At 38.5% G+C, this 26,316-nt stretch overlaps 2 protein-coding genes across 2 annotated transcripts; both read right to left on the bottom strand.

The window, feature by feature from the left end:
• Positions 1-6,759: 6,759 nt before the first annotated feature.
• Positions 6,760-12,168, bottom strand: slc35b2 (solute carrier family 35 member B2). The gene is made up of 4 exons (XM_005803119.2): positions 11,929-12,168; positions 9,198-9,385; positions 8,947-9,107; positions 6,760-8,630 (listed from the first exon to the last, which is right to left on the bottom strand). The coding sequence occupies exons 1-4, from the start codon at positions 11,946-11,948 to the stop codon at positions 7,704-7,706; spliced, it is 1,296 nt and encodes a 431-aa protein (XP_005803176.1). The 5' UTR covers positions 11,949-12,168; the 3' UTR covers positions 6,760-7,703.
• A 2,878-nt stretch (positions 12,169-15,046) lies between these two features.
• Positions 15,047-24,036, bottom strand: nfkbie (NFKB inhibitor epsilon). The gene is made up of 6 exons (XM_005803148.3): positions 23,276-24,036; positions 20,471-20,573; positions 18,569-18,779; positions 17,802-17,890; positions 16,905-17,153; positions 15,047-15,812 (listed from the first exon to the last, which is right to left on the bottom strand). The coding sequence occupies exons 1-6, from the start codon at positions 23,590-23,592 to the stop codon at positions 15,750-15,752; spliced, it is 1,032 nt and encodes a 343-aa protein (XP_005803205.1). The 5' UTR covers positions 23,593-24,036; the 3' UTR covers positions 15,047-15,749.
• Between the last annotated feature and the right edge of the window lie 2,280 nt (positions 24,037-26,316).

Genomic DNA, 26,316 nt, shown 5'->3' on the forward strand with positions numbered 1-26,316 from the left:
TCCACCCTGGGGAGAGACCCAGTTTAATAAAATGCCTCTCAATTGTACATTCTCTAAAGATTTTTCACAATGTCCTTCAGGTAACTATTGAGGAATGTCCCCACAATTTATCTGAATCGGTTCTACTTACAAATATCTATTTAAAGAAATTCCCAAAAGCTTCCAGGTCAGCTGGAAGTCCTAGGGTTTTACAAATTAGGCATTTGGGAACCTTTACAGTACTTTCTGTGAAGCTTTCCCAACATTGCATGTAACAAACAACTTTACAGAAAGTTCTTTGAAGGCTGCTAAATCTAAGATCTCAGGGGAAACATGTATGTATCATTACCTGAATGTTTTCTTTTACAGGAAATGAGCTTTAAAGTAACCTACTTTAAAAAAAAAAACGGGCGGCTTACTGGATGACATATAAGCAACACTCATTTAAACCTGTGCTTTGAACTTTAACAGGTTTAAAATCAATACAAGCCGATGACACACAGTGAGGGTTTTGTTGGTATCTGTCCGTATATGTGGTCTCAACATTTCCGGAAAAGAAAAAAAAAAAACAGATCAGTGGATCTGTTTTTTTTTTTCATTGCATCTCACATTATCAGTTTTTGTTTGGTGACAAATATGAAGAAGTCTTTCTGTTCTTGGCAGTGGGTCAAGATTGAAAACGATGAATCACGCAACATGAAAGGGACATTTTATCAGATCTCTCTGCTGAAGTCGAGTGCTACTGGAAACAATCTCAGTGAAAGTCATCACGAGTCAGCATGTACTTCCATTTTCATTCAGTTCAAAGGTGAAATGCTCAGACCTGATTTTCCCTCCATCACTCCCCCTTTCAAAACGGAAGACTTCCTGTGGAAATATTTGAGTCTCTTGTGTAAATCTGTTCTCAACCACAAATGCAAATTTAAATATTTCAGAGTGGGGGGGCTCCTGGTGTGTCAGTGGGCTTTGAGGTATAAATGCATCTTGTGACCTTTGCAGTTCTACGTGTCTGGTAATGCAGCTAAGTCACCTTTAAATGTGGCAACCATCAAACTAAATGCCTCTCGTTGGCGAGTCTTTCAGTCTCTATGATTAATTTCTGACATATTTTGCTTAGCGTCTCTGTGTGCCTTTGGCGTGTGTCATGGTGCCATCGATTACTAGTTGCCTCTATTTCACAATCAACGATAACTCAACCGCAGAGAGTTACAGTCATGAACAGAGTTACAAATACAGTCTCAAGAAGATAAGGTGAAATTTGACATCATATCCGGCATGCCAGCGTGCTATCAGGTTTCAATGACATTTAAAAGGCTCAATGTGAGCGTAAACACAGAACTACTACTCATGATCTGAAACATTTCTGCTACGTCAGGAGGTAGTGGGTTTGACTGAACCTCGTAAACACTCGACAGGAACAAGATTGACGCCCACATCAAGAAGACATGAGCTAGATGAGATGATAAAAATGGCCTGCAGAAGAGAATTTAAGCCCTGCATCATGAGGTATAAAATGCAAACACCCACAGTAACCTTTACGATGAGCTGAAAGCGGGTGAACAATAACATGTGGTCTGTCACTCAGTGTTTATTCTCCACTTTTACTCTACAGCGTTGCGTGACGGTGTTGGAAATGCTGTGGTTCAACTGCTGCTAAAAGAACCAGTGTGTAGGAATCTTTCAGCATTCACGACCAATAACACTTCCACTTTCCGTGTGGGGAGAAAAGTTACACATGTGGAAGTGAGAAAATCAGTGTGCAATATCAAAAATGGAAAGTAGCACCATTATGGTTGGGGTAACACACCTGCTAGCACTGGTGTGAAATATTCAAAAATGGCTTGTTCAAAGACTTTACCTGACAACAACAAAACTACAGTGGATATGAAAACTCTACACACCCTTGTTGAAATGCCAGGTATTTGCAAAGTAGAAAATATAAAACCAGAAAAAAGTATCTGAAAATGTTTCCCACATATAGTGTGGCATACATGTACAATTCAACAGAAAAATAAAGAAATCTGACAAAACGTAAAAACTAATCATTTGAGTCATTTGTTTATTTAATTCCATGTTATTTTCTCAATCATTCATTTACGTTTTGCAGTTGTTTACAAATGATGGAAATAATCCTGATGTGAAAAAGTGAGATTTGCATCTTATAAACATTTTCATGAGTGATAGAAGTTCAGTAGCAGAGAGTCCTGATAACTGTAGCTAAGAGAGACAATGGCAAAGATGAACATTGTGCAGTTAGTTAGTGAAAAAAAACTAAAAGCTCTTACCAATTATGGAAGTAAAAAGCTAGCTAGCTAGCAAGGGTATGTTAGCAGTTAGCTAGCAGTAGCTGCAGCCGCCTCGATTCGCAGAGTGCAGATGTCAGCTTGTGACTCAAACTTTCATGTAATAATAAAGTCCAGCGAGAAAAAAGAAGACTACATAAAATATACAAGATTAAATAGATGTGCCAGAAAAAAAAAAGACGTACAATTAACGTAACAAAAGCTAACTTATTTTTTAAATTAATTGAAAACAGTTTAAGACCTGAAGTTTAGATACATTAATTTAAGGCTTTTTAAGGATGTGCGGACACTCTTGGAGCAAATCATGTCTAATTTAAGAAGCTAAGTCATAATTGTAAATATGTACAATTCACAGTAATTTATCTTAGTTGTCGTCTTGAAGCATATTAAATATATTATAAATTAAAAACACAGTATATCATAGAAAAATGTAAAATGTACAAATCTATTGTGGCACAGTATTTTGTTTAAGATACTGTGAGTGTGACATTCTGTACATATTTGGCCATTGTGCACAGTTCCTATCTTGTTTGTTGATCATTTTTAAAACTGTACCTTGATAGCTCAACCATTAAGAAACAAGACCAACTTGATTTCTTTCCACACATTCAGTGAGCAAGTATATCGACAAAACTGGAAACTGGTCCAACTGGTTTAAAAATCCCTATTCAAACTCTAAGCGAATGTAATTTTTTTTGTTTAGCACTCAAATTGGGTTTCTTTTCATGTAGCAGATGACTAAAATAAATTCCTGATTAATTTAGGTTGCTCTTTGTGACTGTGGTCTTACAAAAGCCTTGGAGGGCAGATTTCTTAAAATAGTGAAATACAGTCAAACCACAACAGTCTTTTTATTGCTCTTAAAGCAGTTAAAATATTTTAAAATGCACAGAAATAGCCTTTAAAGCCACACCCGTCTGAAGCAAAACGTTCACTACCATATACAGCAGTGAAAAATTACAGATTTGATCTGTTTTGACTTTTGTTTGTATAACTGACATGTTTTAGAGAATTAAACACATTTTAAAATCAGAAGACAAGCAAGAATGTTCTGAGTACATTAAAAAAAAAGTTGTGAAGCTATGATTTTGTCATCTAAGAGGAAGAAAATGTATCCAAACCAACTTCTCCATATGTGAAAACTATTAACCACTCTTGTTAAATCATGAACTAACTTGTAATTAACCACAATTTTGGGCTGGATTCATTTCACAACCCACACCCTGGCCCAATTTCTGAGGAGAGAAACAAAGTCGCTGGCATCTATCGGTCTGGAAAGGGTTGGAAACTGATTTCTAAGGCTGAGGAACTTCAGTGAACCACAGTGAGAGCCATTATCTACAAATGGAGAAAACAGAACTAAGCATAACAAAAGAACCACGGGTAACATCTAAAGCACTGCATGACTAATTTGCCTTGATTATAATCCAGCAATACAACAAAAAAACTGGACAGAAATGAAGCCCAGTTGCAAGATGAAAACCACAGCTGACCAATAAGAAAACAAAAGCTTGTCTCATAATTACCAAAAACATAACGATGATTCCCACAGCCTAGTCAAAGTCTGGATTTTAAATACAATTGAGATGCACTGGCATGATCTTAAATAGGTCGCTCCTCTTTGAAACCCTCTAATGTGGCGAAATTAAACAAAATGTCTTCACGGTGGTGCAAAGACTTGTGGGAAATTAGCACAAACGCTTGGTGGAAGTCTTGTTTGTATTACACTTGGAATGAAAAGGGTTTCTTACATTTCATTTTTCTCCTGTCCACCAGGCTAAAGTGGAAGGAGTTACTGTATATCTCCTACTTGTAAATGTTCCACTTCTACCTTTATTAGCTGCTTCAGTGCTTGGGATTTTTTTCCAGTGTCTGAGCCAAATGAACAACAGTTTGTGCATCACTACATTTACTTTGTTCTAAACAGGATTAGGATATTTTAGGAGAAAAAAGGTACAGTGGAAGAAAAGAGATTTACAGATTGGCTGGTTTGACTGGACAGCCAGTCAGAATATTCTGACAGGGTCCTCAGAATAACGTTTTGACAGCTACATTACTGTAGAGCAGCTAAGTCAAAAGAAACACAGATAATCTAGAAAAGAAGCTCCCCATATAAATAGTTCATTCTCCTTTTACTCTGTTCTTTCCTGGCTAAAATACCATGTTTTTCATTTGTTTACATCATAAAAACTAACTTGGGGGAGACAAGTTATTCCATAGGGCCCTTAAAATATCCAATTTTCACCTTCTTCCAGGCACTGCTGCTTATTTTTTACACAACCACAGCAAGGCGAAAGGTACTAGATAGTTAAATCAAATGAGCAAAGCTGCTCAGACCAGACAGAAAGGTATGACGATCAGCTGCATTGTGCTTGAATTTTATTATTTTTCCAGTCATTTGGCTCCGTAGTAAATTAAAGGATAACTGGGCTCAGCAGGGAGGGCTTTTAAATCCCTAGGTAGGGTGCCATTCCATCTGGTCTCCAAGCTACTGCTTTCTAACAACCTCTCTCTCTTTACCGTCTCTTCTCCTCACTGAACACATCTCTATATATTTACCTCATGCTCACATTCAAGCTGGAGACATTAATAATAAAACTTCTTTCTTGGACGACCACTCTACATAATATCACTCTCCAGTGACATTTTTATTTTTATTTTACATCATTTTCAACTTTCAGAAATGGAAATGAATGTAACTATCTTCAGATGCAAGCCTTGAGACAACTGAAAGGGAAAAGTGGTAAAGATGATGATGTGTGACCTCTAACCTCTCCTCCAGAGAAGGCACTGTTGAAGATGAAAAGATTATTTCGGGAATCTCCGGATTAATTTAAGACAGCTGTATAATTCATGGTGGCCAATAAAGAGTCAGAGTTCTTGGTTTGGTTGTCCCTGCAGTCAAAGCGAGAGTTCAAAGTGACTGGTCCACCAGGGGCTGAAATCAGAGGGCAATGTGTCTGTGGTTTCTCTTCCATCTGACCTTTCTTGTCTTTTGGTAACTCATTTGAATTATTGAAAAGAGCACTGGAAATGCTGTGACGATGATGCAGCGTTACATTAAACCTTCTGAAACAAGAGGAGCTGGGGGATTTCCCCGCTAGCATCTTCAGATTAATGAACAAGGGGGAAACGCTTTCTCACACTTCACAGTCAAACCCGGTCTTCAGTTTGATTTTCGGTGAATCATAAGAACGGATTGGTTAATGCATCCGTGCAACATGCAAAGAGCACTTCAGACGTATTTCGAAAACAACTCTGGTTGGCGTCGCTTCGAATAAGAAAGAGTGGAATGAGTACAAAAAATATTGCCATGTGGAAAAGGAATTAAATTACTAATTTAAAGTGTCCTGAAGTCAAAATACAAATGAAGTGAAGTGTTTAATGAAAGTGTTGGGTCACCAATAGAATAATTGTACCTTTGATTATGGGTTTAAGCTAGCGGTTCTTCATCTGGTTGAGACTACAGTGATGCTTGTTGGGAGAGAACGTCACCAACAAATCATGAAGTACAAACTAACCAATCTGGGGGGGTTTGCATTGATTTGGTGTGACCATCCAACCCCTGCAAACTAAACTCCCACCACATCATGACAGCACATACAGAGACAGATACAGTGCCAAACATCGTCCTTTTCTTGCCACACAAGTCATCTGTATGAAGGGGAAATCATCTCAAAATGTTAATTTACACGTGCTCAATGAGATCTCAAGTCTTTTAACAGTCTCAACCAGGTCTTCTTCCAGGCTTTTCCTGCTGCGCTTGAAGAAAAGTATGACCCTGCCACCACCACGTTTTACTGTAAATCTGGTGTGTTTTCAAAAAGCTGAAATTTAGTCTCATCTGACTAGAGAACCTTCCTTCATATTTGTTGTGCCTGTTGTGCCCTCTACGTCAAATTTGTCTTTGGGGAATAAAAGTCAAAAGTGCTTGCCGGCCAAAAAAAAAACAAAACATTTTTTAATTAAAATGTATTTAAGAAAAATATATTGTATATTTATGATCCTCTTGATCTAAAAGAACAAAGACTGGAAGAGGAGAAAACTTGGAAAATCTCAAAATTCCCATGGGTTATCTATCAAATTTTCAACTTTTTAAGTTCAGAAAATTTCTAGTTTTTTTCCTAGAAAATTTCTGATAATAATCTCAAAATTTCTGAGTTTTTTTTCCTAGAATATGTACTTCTTTTTCCTCCTATCAACAATGGCCCAACTACACCATCACAGACTTCTGACAGTAACTGTTGGTTACATTAGTACAGGGAGGACAGTAAAAATGTACCCCAAATGTTTTCTGATTTGTAAAATACTTCACAGTTACAATCTATAACATAAAAATTCTTATGAAACACATTCAAATGTTTGGTTGTAAAGTGACAAAAGGGATCTGAATACTTTTGTGAGGCGCTGTGTTTGTCAGCGGTGTGGTTCTCAAGTCTGTGTTCCCTTTAAAAAAACAACCCTTCACCAGATAATGTCACGTTAATTTAACAGGTTTTATTATTAATCCATTTACCAAAGAAAAGTAGTAGAATGATAAAAACCAAGTACAAGTAACATTGCATTTCCCTTGTGTGCATTCTGACCTGAAAACTACAGTAACCTCACATCTTTGTGACAGTGTTCATCCAAATATTCACATAAAAACAAACCAATCAGTCATTTAGAAAAGAAAAAAAACAGACAAGCTCATTGGAAAGAAAATAAGACATATTTACATGTTTTTTTTTTGTTTTTTTGACCAGATGTTTTAAACTTAAAACCAAACTAAAAATAAAAATGCAATCGGTGCTATGATGTCTAATTAAAATTATGTACTTTTTACAGTCCATTTGTTATTTCCCCCAAATATGATAATGGAAGCTGCTGAAATATTGGACAAGTTAACAGAACTGCACCTAATGTGTTTACAAAACTGTGGATCCAGTTTTAAAGTATAAAATTTTACATAAAGACACAGACGTTTATTCTCAGCATGAAACTGTTTATATGGTATTTCTGTAACCCGGAGATAAATAAAGCCTCTTTAAGAAAACATTGACCCATTTAATGTTTTTTGGATAGCGTTGATTAATGCTGAGGCATACAGTTACCTTAAATTGGCTGCAAAAGCCACATATGGTGGTTAAAAGTAAAAAAACAAACACGTAATTCAAGAGGGATAGAGCTTCAGAGGCTGTTTGAAATGTAAGACAATCATATAGGCACTCGAAGCCTCTGACCATTTATGCTTTGTTGGCCCCTTAGGGGCATCTGTGACAGTCAAAGCTCCCTTTTTTGTACCGATATCAACAAAAGCAAAACAAAACATCGAAAGTAAAAGCATAAAAGAACTAGGAAACAAAATGCAAACAAACAAAAAGACAAATAGCACCACAGAAAACGTGGTCGTACTTCGTAGTTTGGTGCGCCTCAGGAGCGCTACACCTTCTGCGGCAGTGACGACTGCCGGCTCGACTTCATGCGGCTGCGCGCGTAAACCCGCAGGAAAAGCGCGACGAAAACCACGGCGACGCCGAAGCCCCCGACGATGGTGACGGAGTGGCCGTAGAGGAAACAGGAGAGAAGGATGGCAAAGGCCTGGCGCAGCGTCATGATGATGGTGAAGACGGCCGCTCCAAATTGGTTGATGGTGTAGAAGATGAAGAGCTGTCCGCACGCCGAGCACACAGACAGCAGCACGGCGTGGAACGCAAACTCTGAGTGGCGCGTCATGAAGGCCAGCGACTCGAAGAAGGCACCCTGCTCCAGCAGCGAGCCGACGGTGAAGAGGCAGGAGAACAGGTTGACCCCAAACATCATCTGCACGGATGACATCTTGTACTTGAACAGATTGTCCTGCCAGTTGGACGTGAAGCTGTCGAAGACGATGTAGCCGACGAGGATGATGACGCCGCTGAAGGTGGTGACGGTGGACGGGTGCTTGCTCGTCGTGCTGGACAGCAGGAACATGCTGACGCCGACGGAGATCAGCACGGCGGTGAAGTACTCCCAGTACTCGTAGCTTTTACGAGAAATGAGCTTCCCCATGAGCATGACGGGAATGACCTTGGAGGCCTTGGCCAGGACTTGCGTGGGGAAGCTGATGAACTTCAGGGCCTCGTACTGACACCAGCTGCTCAGGATGTTGGAGAGCGAAGCAAAAGAGTATTTGTACATGGGCGCGCCGTGGCGAGGCTGCTTGAACAACACACAACAGAGTCCAGACACGGTCAGCGCCAGGATGCGGTTCATGAAGACTAAAAACTGGGAATCCTTGAACTTCTCGCCGTCGTGGTCTGGAGCTACGGCTCCATAGGAGCGAGTCATCACTCTCTCCTGGAGGACTCCCCACGTCAGATAAGAAGCCTAAGAAGAAGATGGCAAACTTTAGCTCATCAGATCTAGACCCAAATGTTAATTAGAAAAGAATGGATAAGTGTGGCGAATTTGATGCTTAGTCTAACGAAATTTGTATGAAACTTGAATGCATATTTATTCTGAAAAGTGCTCTGATTGTTTGGACAATTTAGTTTTAGTGATTAAGAATTATTTTTCACATAGTGCAGCTTAGAAAGTCTGTGAATCCATTTCTTGCCCGTACACTGTGTGAGAAGAAATATGACGCAGTTTCAATGTTAGCTCCATGTTTACAGTGACTGTTGGTTCTGGGAGGTTCCCCTACCTGAAGTCCGGCTGCGCAAAACATTAACTTTATAGCCTGCTTGACTGATGAGCCTGAATCAGGCTCATTCCTGCTTGAGACAGACACATCGTCCAACAGGCCGCTCTTGTCCTCGCCGCCAAACACACAGGTCTTTATGAGCGGATAACAAAGTCCACTACCTGAACGTTAAGGGAGAGAAAACAAAGACATATTTCAAGGAAGGAATTAGGTGAAAAACAGTCTGTTCAGAGAAACCAAACGTCTCAAACCTCTGTCCAGGTAATTGGAGCGTTTGAAGTAACTAATGAGGAAATATCCCGGGACGATGATGGTGGCGTATCCCAGCATGTTGACGAGGAAACGGAAGAACCAGACATCGTGCCAGCTGTTCAGCAACGAGGGATCTTCTGCAATTACTGCGCAGGGGAAAAACAGGTGTACAAGTGCAGGCCAAACCCTAAAGGGGTGAAGGAAAGTGTTGTGGTTTAACAGAAGAATATATTATCCCAAACATCAACCGTGTAACTGACCATTTGTAAAATATATATCAGATTTTAAAATGAACATGTAAGCATTCTGTTTGTTTCATTCCCTGGGAGAACAAGTTGCAGTTTACCAGCTCATCATACCAACTGTTGAGCATAGTGGTGGCAGTATTATGCTGCAGGGCTATTTCAACACTACCGGATTGTGCAAATCAACAGCTACATAGGTGTCCTAATCGACAGTGATCACAAATGGATATCAGATAGATAGCAAAATATTTAGTCTACGAATAAAAATCAGGATCAAGTAAGAAAAGGAAGTAATTTAAAACAATTTAAAAATTCTGCCAAGAAATTTAAATTAAATTAAATTCATCCCTTAGTTGCATGTATTTAAACTTTTCTCACTGATAACTGCAAGTTATAAAAAGCCAGTAATCATAGAAATAACAACCTCAACATTTAATAAGGCAATGAGAAAAGCATTCACATTTTTGGTGGAAAAGCAGAATTAATTTTAGATACACTGGTAACAGGAAACAGTACTGAGCTTTAGGAAATGCTACGTCTTCACCTCAACTTCAGCCTCTGGATTCGTTGTTGACGCAACTCACTACGTCAAAAACCTCCTTCTGTGTACACTGTAATTCACAGGTGCGGTGGAATGAAGTAAAACCACGCTTAGCATGTGCGTAAGCCGACTACAGTATAGTCTGTTTAATCAGAATATCACAAGCTTTCAAGCTAGTCACAAGAGAAAACAACTCCGTCCTACATAAAGGTGATACTCTCGCTGCTGAGTGTAGAGTATCCTCTTCAGAAAGAGGCGGGCCCTCGCCTCCCAGGGGCCTGACCTGAACACAAGATCTCTTTGTGCACTGTGCTCTGGTCAACCAACAGCCCACTGCACCACGACCCGGCCTCTGAACAAGAAGTCCATTACATGGAGGAATGCAGCTCACAAGCTGCTGCACTCCAGAGAAAACACAGCCGAATTTCACCTGAGAGGGGAAGGAGTGTTAGATGTGTCCTGTGAGGGATGCACGACAGGAGACACGCAATGAAATACGAGATGCGAGACGTAACTCTAATTTCTTGGCTCCCGAGGGAGAGGAATTAAAGAGATTTTCTGTGAAATCAAAAGAGCTTCACTTATTTAGAGCAATATCTAAAAGTCTTTTTTTATTTCAATGTAAATCATTATTTCATGAGTATAAAACTTTCGGAAAATACATTTCCATACAGCTCTGGAGAAATCACACACTGCACTAGGCAAATGACTGAAGCTCTTGACTACATCCATTTGTATTTGTTTTCATCTATTTGCCTGTTTTCAAATTAAATTACCCCATCTTAGGCGTTTACTTGAGATCTGCATGGCTGCAGAAAAACATCTGAGCTGAATGTGGGAACACCAGATGGATCACAGGAAAATTTGGCACCAATAAAACACATAGAAGCTGTTTGAGAAGAGAAGCCGAGCAGACTGCAATGACCTGATTCTCTTATTGAAGATCTCCTGCAATTTATTTAGGTCAAGTTGTGCTAAAACTCATGTAGTCTGACTGATGAATTTAATAAGGAAGATGTTGACGTTCGATGTTGAGCTGAAATAGGAAAAGATTAATTGGAATCAGTATTTGATAGGATCTTATAGTAGGATTTACTAACTTCTCTTCTTGTTTATACTTAATATTCCAGTGAGCTGTGATAATATAACTCTCAATGACTTGTTGGCAAATTGTGTAGCAGTAAAACACACAACATGTCACAAAATTCAGGTTACTCATTGCAATTTTCAGCAAGATTTGCACAATTACATAATGTGGAGCCTATATGATGCATTGAAATCTTGGATTTTATCTTAACGTTATAGTTCCCATAAAATATATCATGGACAAATACCTAATAGGACCCCTTGCAACTCAAAAACTTCATAATCTTCGTCACAATTTATTAAAATTGCTAAATTATGCAAAACTTTAGCTAAAGCCAATTGAGCAGCTCAATTATTGGGCCTCTTGTGATGTCACCGACCCAAATAGACGAATAAAAATTTTTCCATGTTTCTGCTTAGAAAAAGTTTACATTTTGCAAAACCCTGCAGTGGAAAGCCATACCTTAATTGCTTAGCCGTGAATTTATTGTCAGTGTACACTTGTTAGTGAGAAAAACACAAAAGCTGAATAACATCTTTAATACGTTTTTTCCACGTTTTTCATTTGCAAGTGCAAGCTTTTCAACGTGTGTAAATGTTTTCCCACATATTTGGAGGCTCCAACATTCACCTAAACAACATCTATTATCTCGAACACCATAAATACAGTAATTAATGATAAAATATTTAACCAAAAATATGCACAACATCGTTAAACAGCGTACATGTTACGACGCCTCCTTATTTATTCATATTTGTTGTTGAAAAACACATCCTTAACTTGAGACAGCTCAACTTATCCACACCTAAAACACAGCTCAGCAGGTCTTGCGCGTCTGAAATAAAAAAAGAGGTTACCTCCACGAGAAAGAAGGCATTTTTTCCCCACTCTCAGTGGCCCCACACCCGGCTCTCAAACGTCTTCGCGGTGACGCAGCATGAAGCCACTCCGGTGGGATAAGACGAGATGTTTTAAAATGTTAGGACCTGTGTCACTGCTCCCTGAATATCCGCCTTTAAGCCAGTTTTTTCCACTTATCATCTGAAGATGATGTGTACACTTCAACAGGAAAGCCTCCCTTCTTTTTTTTTTTAATGTACACCAGTAGGATGCCGGAGGTTGAAAACGTCCCCATCCCGCCGACACTGCATCCTGTTGGCCGGGAGAAGGTACTGCAAGCCAAACTCATGTATTCAACAATAGTAATGTCAGAAAAACTGTAAATGTAAGGAGTACAAGAAGGTTAATAATAAATAAATAATAAATAAATATATATATATTATTATATACATTTTTTTAAATAATATTTTAATGTGTACTTTTGTAATTTTAGGTTTTTGGTCCATTTTCTAGGAAAAACGTTTACTGTATTACTGTAGCTATTAAGTATTCCTGGAGCTAACTGTTAAAATTAGAAATTTTAGTGTCGGTTACTGGGACTTCATATGGTACATAAGTACCAAGTACCAAATGGGTGCAGCCTTTTTTTGAATGTTTGCTTACAATAACCAATCTGAAAAGTTCAGAGTATGTAGGTACTCCTCTCACTTAATACATTTTTAGAAATGTGTTTTGCTGAAATTATAGTTGCAAGTCATTGAGGGGATAACTGTAAGCTTTTCATGTCTAGTAATTCAAAATGCTGTTCCTTATTCTCTGTGAAATAGCCCAAGTTCAATAAGATTGGGTGGATAGTAAGGGATAGATAGACAACAATTTTGAAGTCTCGCCACACTTTTACTGAAGAATTTTAAAATGTCAAGATGCTTTGATTTAAACTGTTCCATTGTAGCCATGGTTGTGTGCTTGATGTTGTCATACAGGAAGATGAACTTATGCCCCAGTTTCAAGTCTATGCAGCCTCTAACGGGTTTTACAGTATTGCGTTGCTCCATTCATCTTATTTTTAGATTTTGTTTACCTTTGTTTTCTTTAACACACTGATTTGACTTTTTTTTTTAAATTCTTTATCCACAATTTACAGAATTGGGAAAACACTGTAATGTCATTAAATCCAACCTTTCAGACTAATTTAACACGATACATCACCTTTGTTTATATTACATATTCTGTCTATTCATGAGTGAAGAGATCTATAAGATCTTCATATCTTATTTATCTTCTTGTAACTCACGCACTCTCTTCCTGTCTGACTTTTCTGTTATGCTCAGCAGGGGTTTTACACCTCCTAAGGTTAGAGCTTAATGTAAGACTGCATACACCTCAGTAGAGCTCACAGCGGAACATTTTCCATGGAGCAAATTAAAAGAGAATATTGAGGGTGGTGCGCAGAAGGTAGAGAGGTCAAACAGTAGGAGGAGATAAAGAAGGGTAGGTATGATTACTCAACCATGACCTAGTGAAGTGCCAGATTTTTCCACTGCAAATCAGAAAGCCTCACTGAGCTAACCTAGAATATCAAATACAAAGAGCCAGACTCATGCGCTACTAAACTGTGTAAACAATTTCATTCTTATGTCAAAGTGAAAGATGTGGGAACCTTTTGTATCACAGTTTGCAGAAAACTCATACTGTGGCATTTCTGCCAGTCAAAAGTTATTTTGCGCAGTAAAACTGATCCCTTGGTTCTTTTCTAACAAATGGTGACATCAGCAGTAATGTACAAGATACCAAAGAGTAATTTCAAGTTTAAGGTCCCTTCCAAAAAGTATTCACAACCCTTTATATCTTTCACATTTTTGCACAATCAACAAGTCCTTCTCTCCTTCATCTTTGTTTTTATACTTCAAAATTGTGCACTATTTTGTGCTGGCATATCACAAAAAATACATTAAAATTCAAGACTGAAATCTAATAAAATGTGAAAAAGAACAAAATTGTGAATAATTTAGCAAAAAATTGTTAAAAAGGCATATTTTTAATCAGCATTTTCCCCATAGTTGAATTCTCTGCATATTTTAATATGGCTTTATTTTATCTAAAATATCTTTAGAGCTTTGAAAGTTCTGCACAATATAACTATTAGCTCCAGTGGCATGCAATGCAGCATTAAATGATGTGTGGCTTGTTCGTAGAAACAAATTACACACTAAATTAATTATTTGTGGAGATTTTTAGTGTAAATATTTGAGAATTGGTCAAACATCCTCTCACGTCAGTAGCTGTATGAACTGAAGCGTTTAGTGCAGTAAGCAAAATATTTTCTAACAAAATTCCTGAACTTCTGAGTAAAGCTAGTTTTTTTAAAATGTTTTTTTTTGCTATGCTTTCTATAGAAAACCACACAATGCTTAGAGCCTCTTTCCTGCAGGTCTTTACCAGAATGACCAACAAAGACACAAAACACAAATAGCTTTAGTTTCCCAGGTCACAGTTGAATAGGGAAGTAGGTACAGTTGCATAACAGTGTGTTCCAGCTGTTTACACAAGTATAATCATTTTGTACTGGTCTGAATTTACCAGAATTTCTGCACACGAGCCTGCTTGCAACGCAGATTACCTGGGTATCATCACATGCAAGAGAGTCTTTGTGTCAAAAAGCCCTCCATGTGAACCAGTTTTGCTGCTGGCGTGTTTACAAATGAGATCCAGTGGGGTGGAATTTCCAACCGCCCTGTGTTCATTGTATTGTAAATGCAATAAGGAAGAAGACACTTACAGTAAAACAAAAGTTACACCTTGCAGGGGCAGGTGACAGGAAACGAAAAAAGAACTTTGTCATGAGGGTAAACCGTGCAAACTGAATACAATCATAAATGTTGACCTAAAGTGAATGTTTTATATAATTAAAAATGAGCTTTGGTCTTTAAATCATCTCCACTCAAATTATTTCTATTTTTCAAACAGGCTCTTGCGTGCATGCCTGAATTGGTTTTAAGGATACTTGAGTAAACCTGGACTTTCCACCGTAGAGCAGCTAATTCGAGTTAGGGTGTGCACCAACAAAAGCGGTGCCAAAACACATTAATGAGAATCAAAACTTCCTTTTCCCAGAAAAAGAACACACACATGAAATGTTGTTTTAACTTTTATTACAAAATAAATGAACTGCTCGTTGCAGCAAGAGAGGCCAGTGTAATTACATGCAAAAGAACATCTGCGGCTTTCTGCAGACAAAGAGTACAAGAAGAGATAAATAGATACTTTGTCCTACATCACAAAGCAGCAAACCTTAAAAAAAAAAAAAGAAACATTAAGCTGCGTTTTATTTTTTAATATATTACATTTTTTATACTGGCTATCAGTTTGCTGTCATAAGCAGGGGTGCAATTAGTTTGCAGAAAGGTAAATTTTGCAATTTAAAGGAAACCAAAATATCATCTGCTTACGAATGCATTCTCTAAAAACCAAACATGAAACATGAACACAGACTGCCTTTAAAATGAACTAAAACAATTTCCATTTGTAGAAGAGGTAGCATTTTTGGGGTCACCTACGTTGATAGTTTGGCACTTGCATCGGGGCACATTTTGAAGTTGAGAACAACACATCCTGATCCTGTTTTTGTAAATCAGTGTTCAGTTTAAGCGGAATCGCTCCATTTCCCATCAGAAGAGCAGACTAATATGGTGCACATTTCTCACTAGATATTAGAGTCAACTACGTATAAAGCCACTATTTTATAAACAACTTAGTTAAAAAACTTTAATTATTTAAATCAAAAAGTTCCAGCTGCATTCAGGCTCCAGGTGTGCTATACTCCATCATCTGGCAGTGTTCAAAACGTCACCACCGACCTTCCGGAGATATGGATGTCATCAAATGGAAACAGCGCCAGAATCTAGAAGAAAAACAGAAATAAGTGTCAAAATAACCTCAACTGAGATTAAATGCATTTTTTTCTTCCTAAAGACATGTAGTTTGACAAAAAGTAAAAACACAGAAGTACTAAGTCTTCAGTACATAAAGTTGCTAAAATGTTTTAGACTGTATACATTTCAGCTGCCTGTTTAATCAGCCTTTTCTCGTAATAGTAGATGCACGCGATGCTGGGATCAGATATCTGCGGGAGTCGGTTAGCGGACTCTTCATTTTTCTTGACACTGTGTGTAGTTTTTATGACTCTGACTTTGTTTTCAGGTTTGCTTGAAAGCTTGTCTGCAAACCAGCTCACTCATCACCCTGTGCAAACACAGAGACATTTCTTCTGTCTTCTGTCAATTTAAAGGCTTTGAAAAGTTGTGCAATATTCAAAAAACCCGAGATGAAGTAACTTACAATGATATATAAAAACTGCTTTGCTAGAGTGACTGAGGCTTTCAGATTTAAAGACAAAGAGAATTAAACTGTTGAATGAAAACAAATATGTGAACAAATAAAGAATTGAAAAGTAAACTGGGAATTTTACAAATTACAAGTACAATGATCCTGGGATTTAAGAGGAATATTTTTCATTCAATAATAAATCATCTTAGGGCTTCAGAGTTACCATGGAAAAACTGCACCAGATTCAGAGATGTACAGTACCCTAAACAATTATTTTTGAAAAATCTGCAAATAGCTGATTTAAATATATGTAGAAATTTCCAACCAATTAAGGAAGTCATGAAATACAAATGAAAAGTTTTTTGACGATTTAAAGAAAGAAAAGTTAAATTGAAAAAAAGCAATCAAGCTACATTTATTTTATAAGAATTGAAAGGACTATCAATAAAATGATTTCCCTCCATCAAATTAAAAGGTTTAATTTAAAAACAACTTGTTTTTGGGAATTTTAACCACTAGATTAAATATCCCAAAAAAGTGTTCTTGTCACCTGGTGAGTGTTTTTAGACAAATCTCTGACATATGTCGCATAAACAAAACCTAGATTTTAAATTCTGGTACCTATTATTTCTAACATTACCAAAAACAATCAACACCAGCTGCTTACATCATTGTTTCCGTCGGCCAGATCCAGCGCCGTCTCGTCTTCCATGTTTCGCAGCATTTTGTCGGCGCCGTACTGGCAGAGGAGGTCGGCGATTCGCGCGTCTTGTCTGCCTACGGCGAGGTGCAGCGGCGTGCAGCCGTTAAACATGGGAGCGTCCACGTTGGCCCCCTCCTTAAGCAGCAGCTTCACCGATGTCATGTCGTGCAGCTCGACGGCGAGGTGGAGAGCTGTTTTGCCGGCAGTTCCCTCCTGCGTGGGGTGAAATTAGCAAACTAAATCAAAACAGTGATTTAAAGTGTAAAAAGCTTTAAACGTGTTTGCTTGAAATTAAGAAGGACGAGTCTAGAAATTACAGCGTATGTAACAGTTTTAGTTAGTTTCTGAATGTGAGGCAGAGCGGCATATTGGGACGGTGATTTAAACTGAGAGGAATGTCTGTGGTGGTTCTAAGATCAACAGCCATGTTCCCTTCCATCAATAGAAAGTTAAGAGCGGCAGGCGGCCAGCCTAATCATATCTCAAATCTAATTATGTCTCCCTGAATCCTGCAGGAAGCCCTGAGCTCAGCTCGTATCACTATCAACATAGGACAGGTGCAGCAGATTTATAAACGGGAACACAAAGTACGCTAACATGCAGTAAACAAGGCGGGAGAAACCGACAAATGGGACAAATATTATCAGGAGAATTCATGGTTTTAAAACGGCTGCAAAAGCCATTCTTTCACCTAGTTTACTGTTCATGTACAATATTTGCAAACATCAGGGAGGATTTGGTGTCAGTTTCCTGCAGGTGGACAATTAATTAATTAATTAATAATTTGTTAGTTTCAAACCAACTTTAAATACTGAATTGCAGAAAAACACCACAAGTTGCATCACAAATTCGCAGACTAACCTGGATGTTAAGATCTGCTTTTTTTTTCATCAGGAGCTTCATGATATGATGCTGCTTGTTCAGTGCTGCCAGGTGAAGACAGGTAAGACCTGCCAGGAGGAAACCCACTTATTTAAAGCTTTCAGTATGAGGCATAAAAACAACAATAAGTGATGACTAACAAGAAAATGAATTGATTTTATTTTGGATTGATTACATGTTTAAAATATTGCGCTAAAATTTCTTGAAGCTACTCCCAAATATGATCCCCATTAAAAAACAAAACATGCAGTTTTCAGAGGAGGAGACATGATAACAGCTTTTGTCTAGGAGTTGGTATTTATCTTATCGCTTATCATTTATTGTGAATAATTTTTTATTTTTGATCTAATCTTGTCATGATAACATTCAATTATTGATGGTAAATAAACATTTTTTTTTAAAACTCAGTGTGATCGCTCTGTTTCTCAGTTCCACGAGAGCATCAATAAATTAAAAAAAAATCACAAAATGGAGTTACTGTGTGATATAAATCCCAATTTAAGAAAAAAATTCAATGTTTCTCAAGAACAATATTTATGTTTGTGGTGCTATGAATGCTGTGCGATGCAGGGACAGCCATAGAGTTACCTAAAAAATAAGTAACAAATCGTTATCTTTATCATTAACAAAATAGTACCACAAAATATCACAATAAAATTCTGAGTCCATATTGCCCACCCCTACTTTTGTCTCCATTTTACACACACACAAAAATTACACATTAACAGCACAATAATCTGTCTTACCTCTCCAGTTCTGGGTCTGCAGAACAGGCGTCAGTGAGCTCGGAGGAAGGTCTCTGGTCATTTCTGTTACACACTCTTGTTGCCCGTGCTGGCACGCCACGTGGAGCGGCGTGTTCCCGTCCTGGTCCTGCAGCTCCAGGCTGGCCCCCTTCTTCATCAGGGTCGACACAACTTGCGTCAGGTCCAGGTAGGTGGCCAGGTGCAGCGGGCTCTGAGCGTCACCAGCAAATAAGGATGGAGTTAAAAACACATTTGTCTCTTAATACCTTACATTTATTAGTGATGCTATAAGGTATCAACTTTGATCAGTGAATGCACCATAGCCAGAGGTGGGCAGAGTAGCCAAAAAATTTTACTCAAGTAAGAGTAGCTCTACTGCAACATATTTTTACTTAAGTAAAAGTAAAAATACTTAAGTAATGGATGCTCTACTCAAAGTGGGTAGAGCATCCAGACATTTTACTCAAATAGGAGTAGCAATACTTCAAGACAACACTCAAGTTAAAGCAAAATGTGCAATGTAGTAAAACTACTTAGAAAGGTAATTATTTTTCAAAAAACTACAAGAAAAAGCAACTAGTTACTACCCAACTCCAACAGTAAAGACACGTTTGTGGCTGCTTGAGAGAGGGAGAGAGCAAGACTTTCCGCAAATAACAGGAAGGCTAAAAGCAGTGCAGGGAATTCTGTTCAATTCTTTTGAGCTTTCATCACATTTTAAAGCATGGTGGGTTTGGTACTGTTAGCAGTCTTTTGGGAATCTTAAAGTTTTCAGCAGTACACATATTGAGATGGCAGTAACACTCTGTTCTTTGTTTTAAAGTAATAAAACTCTGTGCAGCAATTACTCTCCCATGCACACAACATGTTATCTGTTCCTAATAAAAATTAACTAAAGCATGAAATGCTAGAAAATACTTTTTCCAATGCTGTCCTTATATATATATTTTTTATAAAATAGTGTTTAGAAAAAGTTAGGAAATCAGCATTTGTTTGGCACATCTCTATTTTTTTTCATCCACAAAGAACAAAAACAGAATATTTCCTGGTTGCATCTTCTCAAATATCAGGTCTGTTGATTTCTAACATTTAAATTTAAACAACTCGAGTGTGTCTGCTACCAAGATTTCAAAAGAATGCCTTTAACCAACTACAGAGAGCAGGCCTGTACCTGTTTACACACCTCATCAAAGACAACCACAAAAAAAAGCAGCTCCAGCTGAGAAAGTGAGAGTGTAGCTTTCGTTCCAAATCAAACAAGAATTCCTGCTGTGCAGCTTTCTGGCCCACGGAAGTTAAAGCAAATGCAGTAAATGATTAGCCTGCCTCCATTGAATTTACACAGAATTTGCAGAAAACCTTAGGTTCGCATAAACTTCAAAAACAAGACCTTTTGTACGTGGATCTCTGCATGTCAACTCAAGCATAATTTTTATCTGTCTTATAATGACTGTTGAGAGGAAATTATGCAACTGAGGAGTGCAGCGCAAACTGAGTCAACATATGAAGTGCTGACTCTTTATTTTCAAATGTTTCCAACTGACAGCTCTTGTCAGCCTGCTCCGCGTTTGAGGCTCTAGATCCGACTTCCTGAAGGCCTGGAACAATTCCTCCACCCACATCCACACAAGGATACACTCCAACCAGCTCCCTGTGGTTCTATTTCTACACAAGGTAGAGGAGGGGAGTTTCCATTCAAAGTCCCTTATGAGCTAACGCTGGAGCCACCCACAGTGACGTCCCCAAGAGGGGACGGGCTGTGCATAAGGAGGAAGAAAACTTCTCTGGAAGTACACGGGATATAAATATTACCTCTGCTTCTGCATTCAAGGTACTGGAAATGAGGAAGTAACATTGGGGAGAAAATTCCTAGCGGAAGCTGCCATTTGCTGATCGACCAACCTGATATAAATTGTTCTGGATGTCCAGGGCTTCTTTAGGGAACAGCTGTATCAACTCTTGAGAGATGAATATATCCTCATGGATGATCGCTAGGTGGAGGATTCTAAAGGAGAGACACAAAGACGAACATATTTACATTTATGTTACAATGAAAATGTCACATTTAGCAATATTTCGCTATAATTGGGTAGACAAAAAGTCAGCACTTCAACAAAATGTTGCATCACAATTTTCCTCAGTACTCATCTCAAGACAGTAACACTTTGTGGGCCGTATGGCAAAACTGAGTGATCGGGATGTTGTGCAACACAGAGAAAATTCTCAAGAACATCTTGCATCAGGTTGATACTGCAAAAGGAGGATAGTGATTTCAACCTGCAAGACTAGGGTATGATTTTGGGAAATGTTTCCGTCAATGTGAACGGCAAAACAAAGCAAAAGCACTCTAACCTCAAGGCCTGCGTGGGAAGTTGTAGCAAACAAATGCAAGCACAAAGCAGGAAATGGAACAGAGCTTTGGTGCTTAATTTAGACCGACTGAGAACAACACAACGAGGGCCTCGGAGAAACATCTCAGCATATTCAGAGGAAGGCCTGACTTCCACGTTTTACGTGTGCAAATGTGCAAATTCAAGAAAACGCACACTAATTCAGAGCCACCAAAACATTACGCTCTGAGATGAAGTGTTACCACAGTGTGATGTCAAAGTCTGACAGTTCTCGCTGCAGACTAAATGTCAAGCAACCAACCAGAAGTCGGACACCGATTCAGAGGCAGACAGAGTGGGATCAAAAGTTCCCACAATATGTCGCTGCACAGACTTCTCATTCAGCTTTCTGCGCTGAAAGAGGCATGCAAAAATGTCAACTTTGTCAAGTTACCCATCAGACAACGTGGTGAGACGTAAAGAAGACACTAAACTAAAGCACTAATCCTTTTCCACAAATTACAAAAAATAATCAGAGAAAAATTTTTCAGAAAATTAACAACTGTATGTTTATTTTACATTTAATATATGCTACTAGTGTATTATTCCAAGTTGAATGAAAAAGTATTTTATGAGATTGTACAAAAACATAGCTTAGTTTGTTTTACGATTCAAAATATTTCTTAAAATGTTGCAAAGTGTTCAAACCTTTAATAAAGTTAATTACTCTATATAGTGTGTGTTCTAATGCATTTTGATATTCAATATTTTTCCAATAAGACCCCTTTAACACACCCAGTCTTGTATAATTGGTTACAAAACATTTTTTGAAACAAGCAAAAGTAATTTTTTTACTCAGATTTTTCTGTTTTTAACCAGAGATGCTAAATTTGAGATAGTTCAGGCTGAGGTTTATTAACTTTTGTCTTGAACTGAATTGCAATAATCTAATAAATACTATTAAAAAATATATTTTCTGAGATAATTATGGTAAGTTGCTGGATAATTTGGGGAAAATACGCAAATGTGAAAGCAAAACTCTGAAAACAAACTAAAAGTTACCTTGGAAAATTAAATGTTTCCAAACCTGTTTTTGCACATTTGCAATAAAACATTAATGCCGACAGATAAATGTGGGATTATCTGAAAGTACCTTTGAATGAACTGACTCATTCAAATGTTTGCAGACTAGTCAATGTGCCTCAAATAGAGCTCTATTAGCAATTTGGCATGAAAGGGACTTCCTGGTTTGGGTAAATCTTGAATGAATAAGACCTTAAAGAATCACACAGGGAAAAGCTAGAGTTTGCATGCTTCACTATCAGTGTAAATAGCCCAGTGTGGTGCGTTTCAGGTGTTTTTCCCTGTTCCCAGCAGGTATCTAAAGTTAGGGTGCGAGAATGAAACCATATGGCTCTGGCAATCAGCAAACGGAAATCAAAAGAGGTCAGAGACACAACAACAGTTTCCGCAATTCTGCGACTGCATCACTCACTGGGCTGCATTGGTTGCAGGACTCGTTTGACACACTCTGTAGTCGAAACACACCTGAGTGGCAAAGGCAACACCGGTCTACTGAGGCTATATATGGAGGCTGAGGTGTCTAGATTTGGTGAAAAAAAGGTGAGGTTTCGCCAAGTCAAACTGAGAACTTAAAAACGCTGCTCTGTCAAAACTGAGTTTTCTTTCTTTAAAGAAACATGCTCTGGTTAAAAATACACAAAAAGGTGTGATTTATGAGGAAAAATAATATCACATGCACATACTGTAGATACTGTCCTGTCAAACAAGTTTTCTCTGATCTAAACCAAGACTTTCAGCGACCTCTGCAACATGTGCTCTGCCTGTGATGCAGGGGAAGTCCAGGGCTATGTGTTTCACTTCTGTTTTCTGACTGACGCCTCCTAGCAGACTGTCCACATTCATGACATGGACAAAGTTCAATAAAAGCCTCCATGTTCACACTTTGAAATCCCCTTCAATACCAGTTATCATGGGAAAACCAAGCTTTTAGATTCACAGTAGTGAAAGAAATGCCACTTACCCTTAGATGGGTGTTTCAGGTTCTCAGATGAAATAAAAGCATCTACTCTGATATTCTACTTCTATAGGGACTTTTTGCTCCAGCAAAAAAAAAAAAAAGGCAAATTAGAATAAATTAGTTCTAAGTGAAAAAATGTAAGATGGGAGTAACTGTTTTTTTAACATAAGAAAATATTTCCAATGCATACTCAAAACTGCATTTCTCAAGATATAAAGAGTTTGATTTTACTATTAGTAAAATAATTATTTTAGATAAATATAATCTAATTTGACCATTTTAAGAGTACTTCTACAGAAAGTGGAGATATTGATTGTAAAAGGAAAGAAAACCTACGTGTCTCCATCTTCTGTAATAGTTGTGAGTAAATTCTCTTGTTCAGAAAGTTCAGGCATCTTTGCTTGCATATCCTCGGCGTTGGAGATAGTGCAACCCTCTACGATGTCCGACAGGCTCTCCACCGTGAGGGACGAGGACGTGTAGGCTGAGTCCAGGCGCTCCTCCCCGGTGGAAAACTTGTCCCTCGGCCCGCTGAAATCGCTGCTCGGTTCCCGGGGCTCCTCCGAAGTTAGTATGGAGCCGTAAGACTCAATGCCCGAGTCCATGCGGATGTCCTCTTGCAGGTCCTCTTTGCCACAACCGTCGCTCGCCATGGTGAACTCTGGTGGCCTCCCTGGGTTTCCCCCGCTACAGCCTCCTTCCGTCCCGGATGATTTACAGTTTTCTAGCGGGTGTTGTAGCCGCTGGCTGCTCGGTGGTGAAACCCGTACAGGCTACCTCCGCTCCTTTATAAGAACAGAGAAACGAGCCGCTAAGTCTCATTCCACTAACCGATATAAAGTACTTCCCCTTGGAGTAACAAACCCTCAAAACTAAGAGATTGTTTGCTTTTGTAACATAAAAATAAGAAGTATTAAACCATGACACGTTACTCTAAACTCGACGAAGACGGGTTTTAAAAAAAAACAAAAAACAAGCGAATAGTGGTGAAACGGCTCTGCTGCCGACTAGATATCCGGTAACAGCGTGAGCTCGAGGCGGAGAGCATATGAGCAATGAAAGGCGAGAATTGGAAGAGCTGTTTTTGTCAACCGGGGGAATCCCCAGTGCGCGTGCGGCAATAAACACTCTGTCTAACGCTTGCGCGCATGCGCACGCAGATACAACAGGCGCGCGCGCATAGGAACAGAAAGGGCCAGCTTTCTCAAGGCGGAAATGCGAAGGAATTTCAAAATTAAAGCTGGGAGAGTTGAAGCTTTCAACTATGAACGGTATCAAGTAACGGGTGTTTTCAGTAGCAGCTCAGTCTAATTCCTGTCTGCCGCTCTAGAGATCATATAGAATAAAACAATTACCAGACACAGCTACTAAACAAGCAACGGGGAAATGTGACTTTTGTTTTCAATCAATTCAAGAGACAGTGGGACCATGTTTTATTGTTCTGAGAGAAGGGGACTGGTACAAATTGCAACAAATTACAACAAATTTCAGCTGGACATACAAGAGGTTTTAGATCAGATCTCTAACTTGGAATTTTATTCTTTTTTGTTGTTTTAAATTACACTAATATAGTTTGTTTTTGTGTTATAGTTTATAAATACAGCTGACCCCCATCTATTTGCATATTTTCTTGTGGAGCCTAACCAGTGGCCCCTCAGAAATTTTTTTGTGATGGGACCCTACTGACTCGTGTATTTTTGCTAATTTTTTGTGTGCAAACTAAACTATTTGAAACAAAATGCAACTTGTAAAGGTAGGAGCAATGCTACTTGACGCACTATTGGCTGGCATTTGCAAAGGCAACCAATTCAGGAGTGCTACTTATTTTGATTAGCTGTAGCTGATGGACAAGGGTGGCACGAAGGAAGACTGTACATAATAGTTTCATTGGTGCACTGTGCACAATAATGTATATTGAAGTATACTTGATGTTTGTACTATTAAAATAAGCAATTATACACATTTGGATATTTTCTTTTTTACATCTCAAGCAGGCCTATTTGCAGATTTTAACATATGTAGCAATTTAGTATCGCGATTCAGATGGGCATAGGTAAAGGTTTCGCTCAAACTCCTTAGCTAAAAGAAACGAAAGTGTCACAGGATAACTTAAGCCTCTCCCCGTGTGGGCAGTGTGGTTGACAGCAAACACATCGTGATCATTCTATTCTGAGCAGCAAACAGGAGGCACCCACTCAGCACATGGGTGCATCTACTCTCCATTGACAACATGTGTATAAAAGCATTAGAAAAATGTGTTTCAGTAAATAAAATGATAGTTTTAACATCCTGTTTCCAATGCCGCCCTAGGCGCTGCCTATAATTCATATCATGAACTGACCTACATGATGTGGAAGGACGCCATAGTCGCTAAAGGGTAGTCTTTGGTTGTTTGTTTACTGTAGAGCTATAATTTGTAAGCGGGAATAAGCGACTATTTGCACTGACACTGGAAGAGCACATTTTCTCAGGAGAAAACCAGTTTGCTTTTGCTAGTTAATTCTGGTGGCCAAGTCAGGCTCCACCACTTCTGGTGTTCAAATGTTTCAACAAAAGTTACTAAACAGAGTAAAACACCTCCCAGTGGAGGAACATCTTAAATCATATTCTTAAATGTGGCAAAGAGTGTAAGAAATATCCTCAATAAGCCTGCAGCAAAGACAAATAATGTGAAAACACACTCACCCTTATTCCATGGAAATTGCTGACTAAACTCCTTCTAGTGATGTTCCTGTTTTTGTTCCTGACCTTCAGGAATTTAATTCCTGATGCAGTGTAATTATAACACCTCTTTATGAAAATCTGTTTTATTTTTAAAAGCAAAAAACAGGAAGTAGACCTTTGGCTGTCACTGGTTGCTGCAAAGCCACAGATACACTATCCATTAAAGGCAAAGTTGTTTTCTACAAACAAGCAAAAACTGAGCATTTCAATGTAAATATCACCATGTTGTATTGGAAAAAGATGCAAGTCAACAATGTGGTAATTTTACCTACCACGATCTTGTAGTTATTTAACAGGATCGTGAAGTGTACATTTCACTTCACGATGTTTCTGTGCAAATCTGCATGGAGAAACTAATAATTTTTTCATGTCAGAGCACTCATATCTGACACCACAAACATTAAGCGAATTGTAGAATTGTAGCCTATCTCATCTTGCTTCTTTTCTTTTTTGTTGCTGTGGCTCGACCTTTAAAGGGCCCACATCCACAGCTGCTGCTCTGCTCTCAGAGGACCAGATTAACCATAAATGCAGTCCATGAAACAATCTGACTGCCGGAAATTTTTTTTTGCCAACTGCTTTCATGTCATCCACTGTCATGTTTACTTGCTCCACCTTGTATCAGCCGTCCGGTCCAATGTCCAAACTGTGGG

This window comes from Xiphophorus maculatus, chromosome 15, assembly GCF_002775205.1.
Source record: "Xiphophorus maculatus strain JP 163 A chromosome 15, X_maculatus-5.0-male, whole genome shotgun sequence".
NCBI classification, from domain to species: Eukaryota; Metazoa; Chordata; class Actinopteri; order Cyprinodontiformes; family Poeciliidae; genus Xiphophorus; species Xiphophorus maculatus.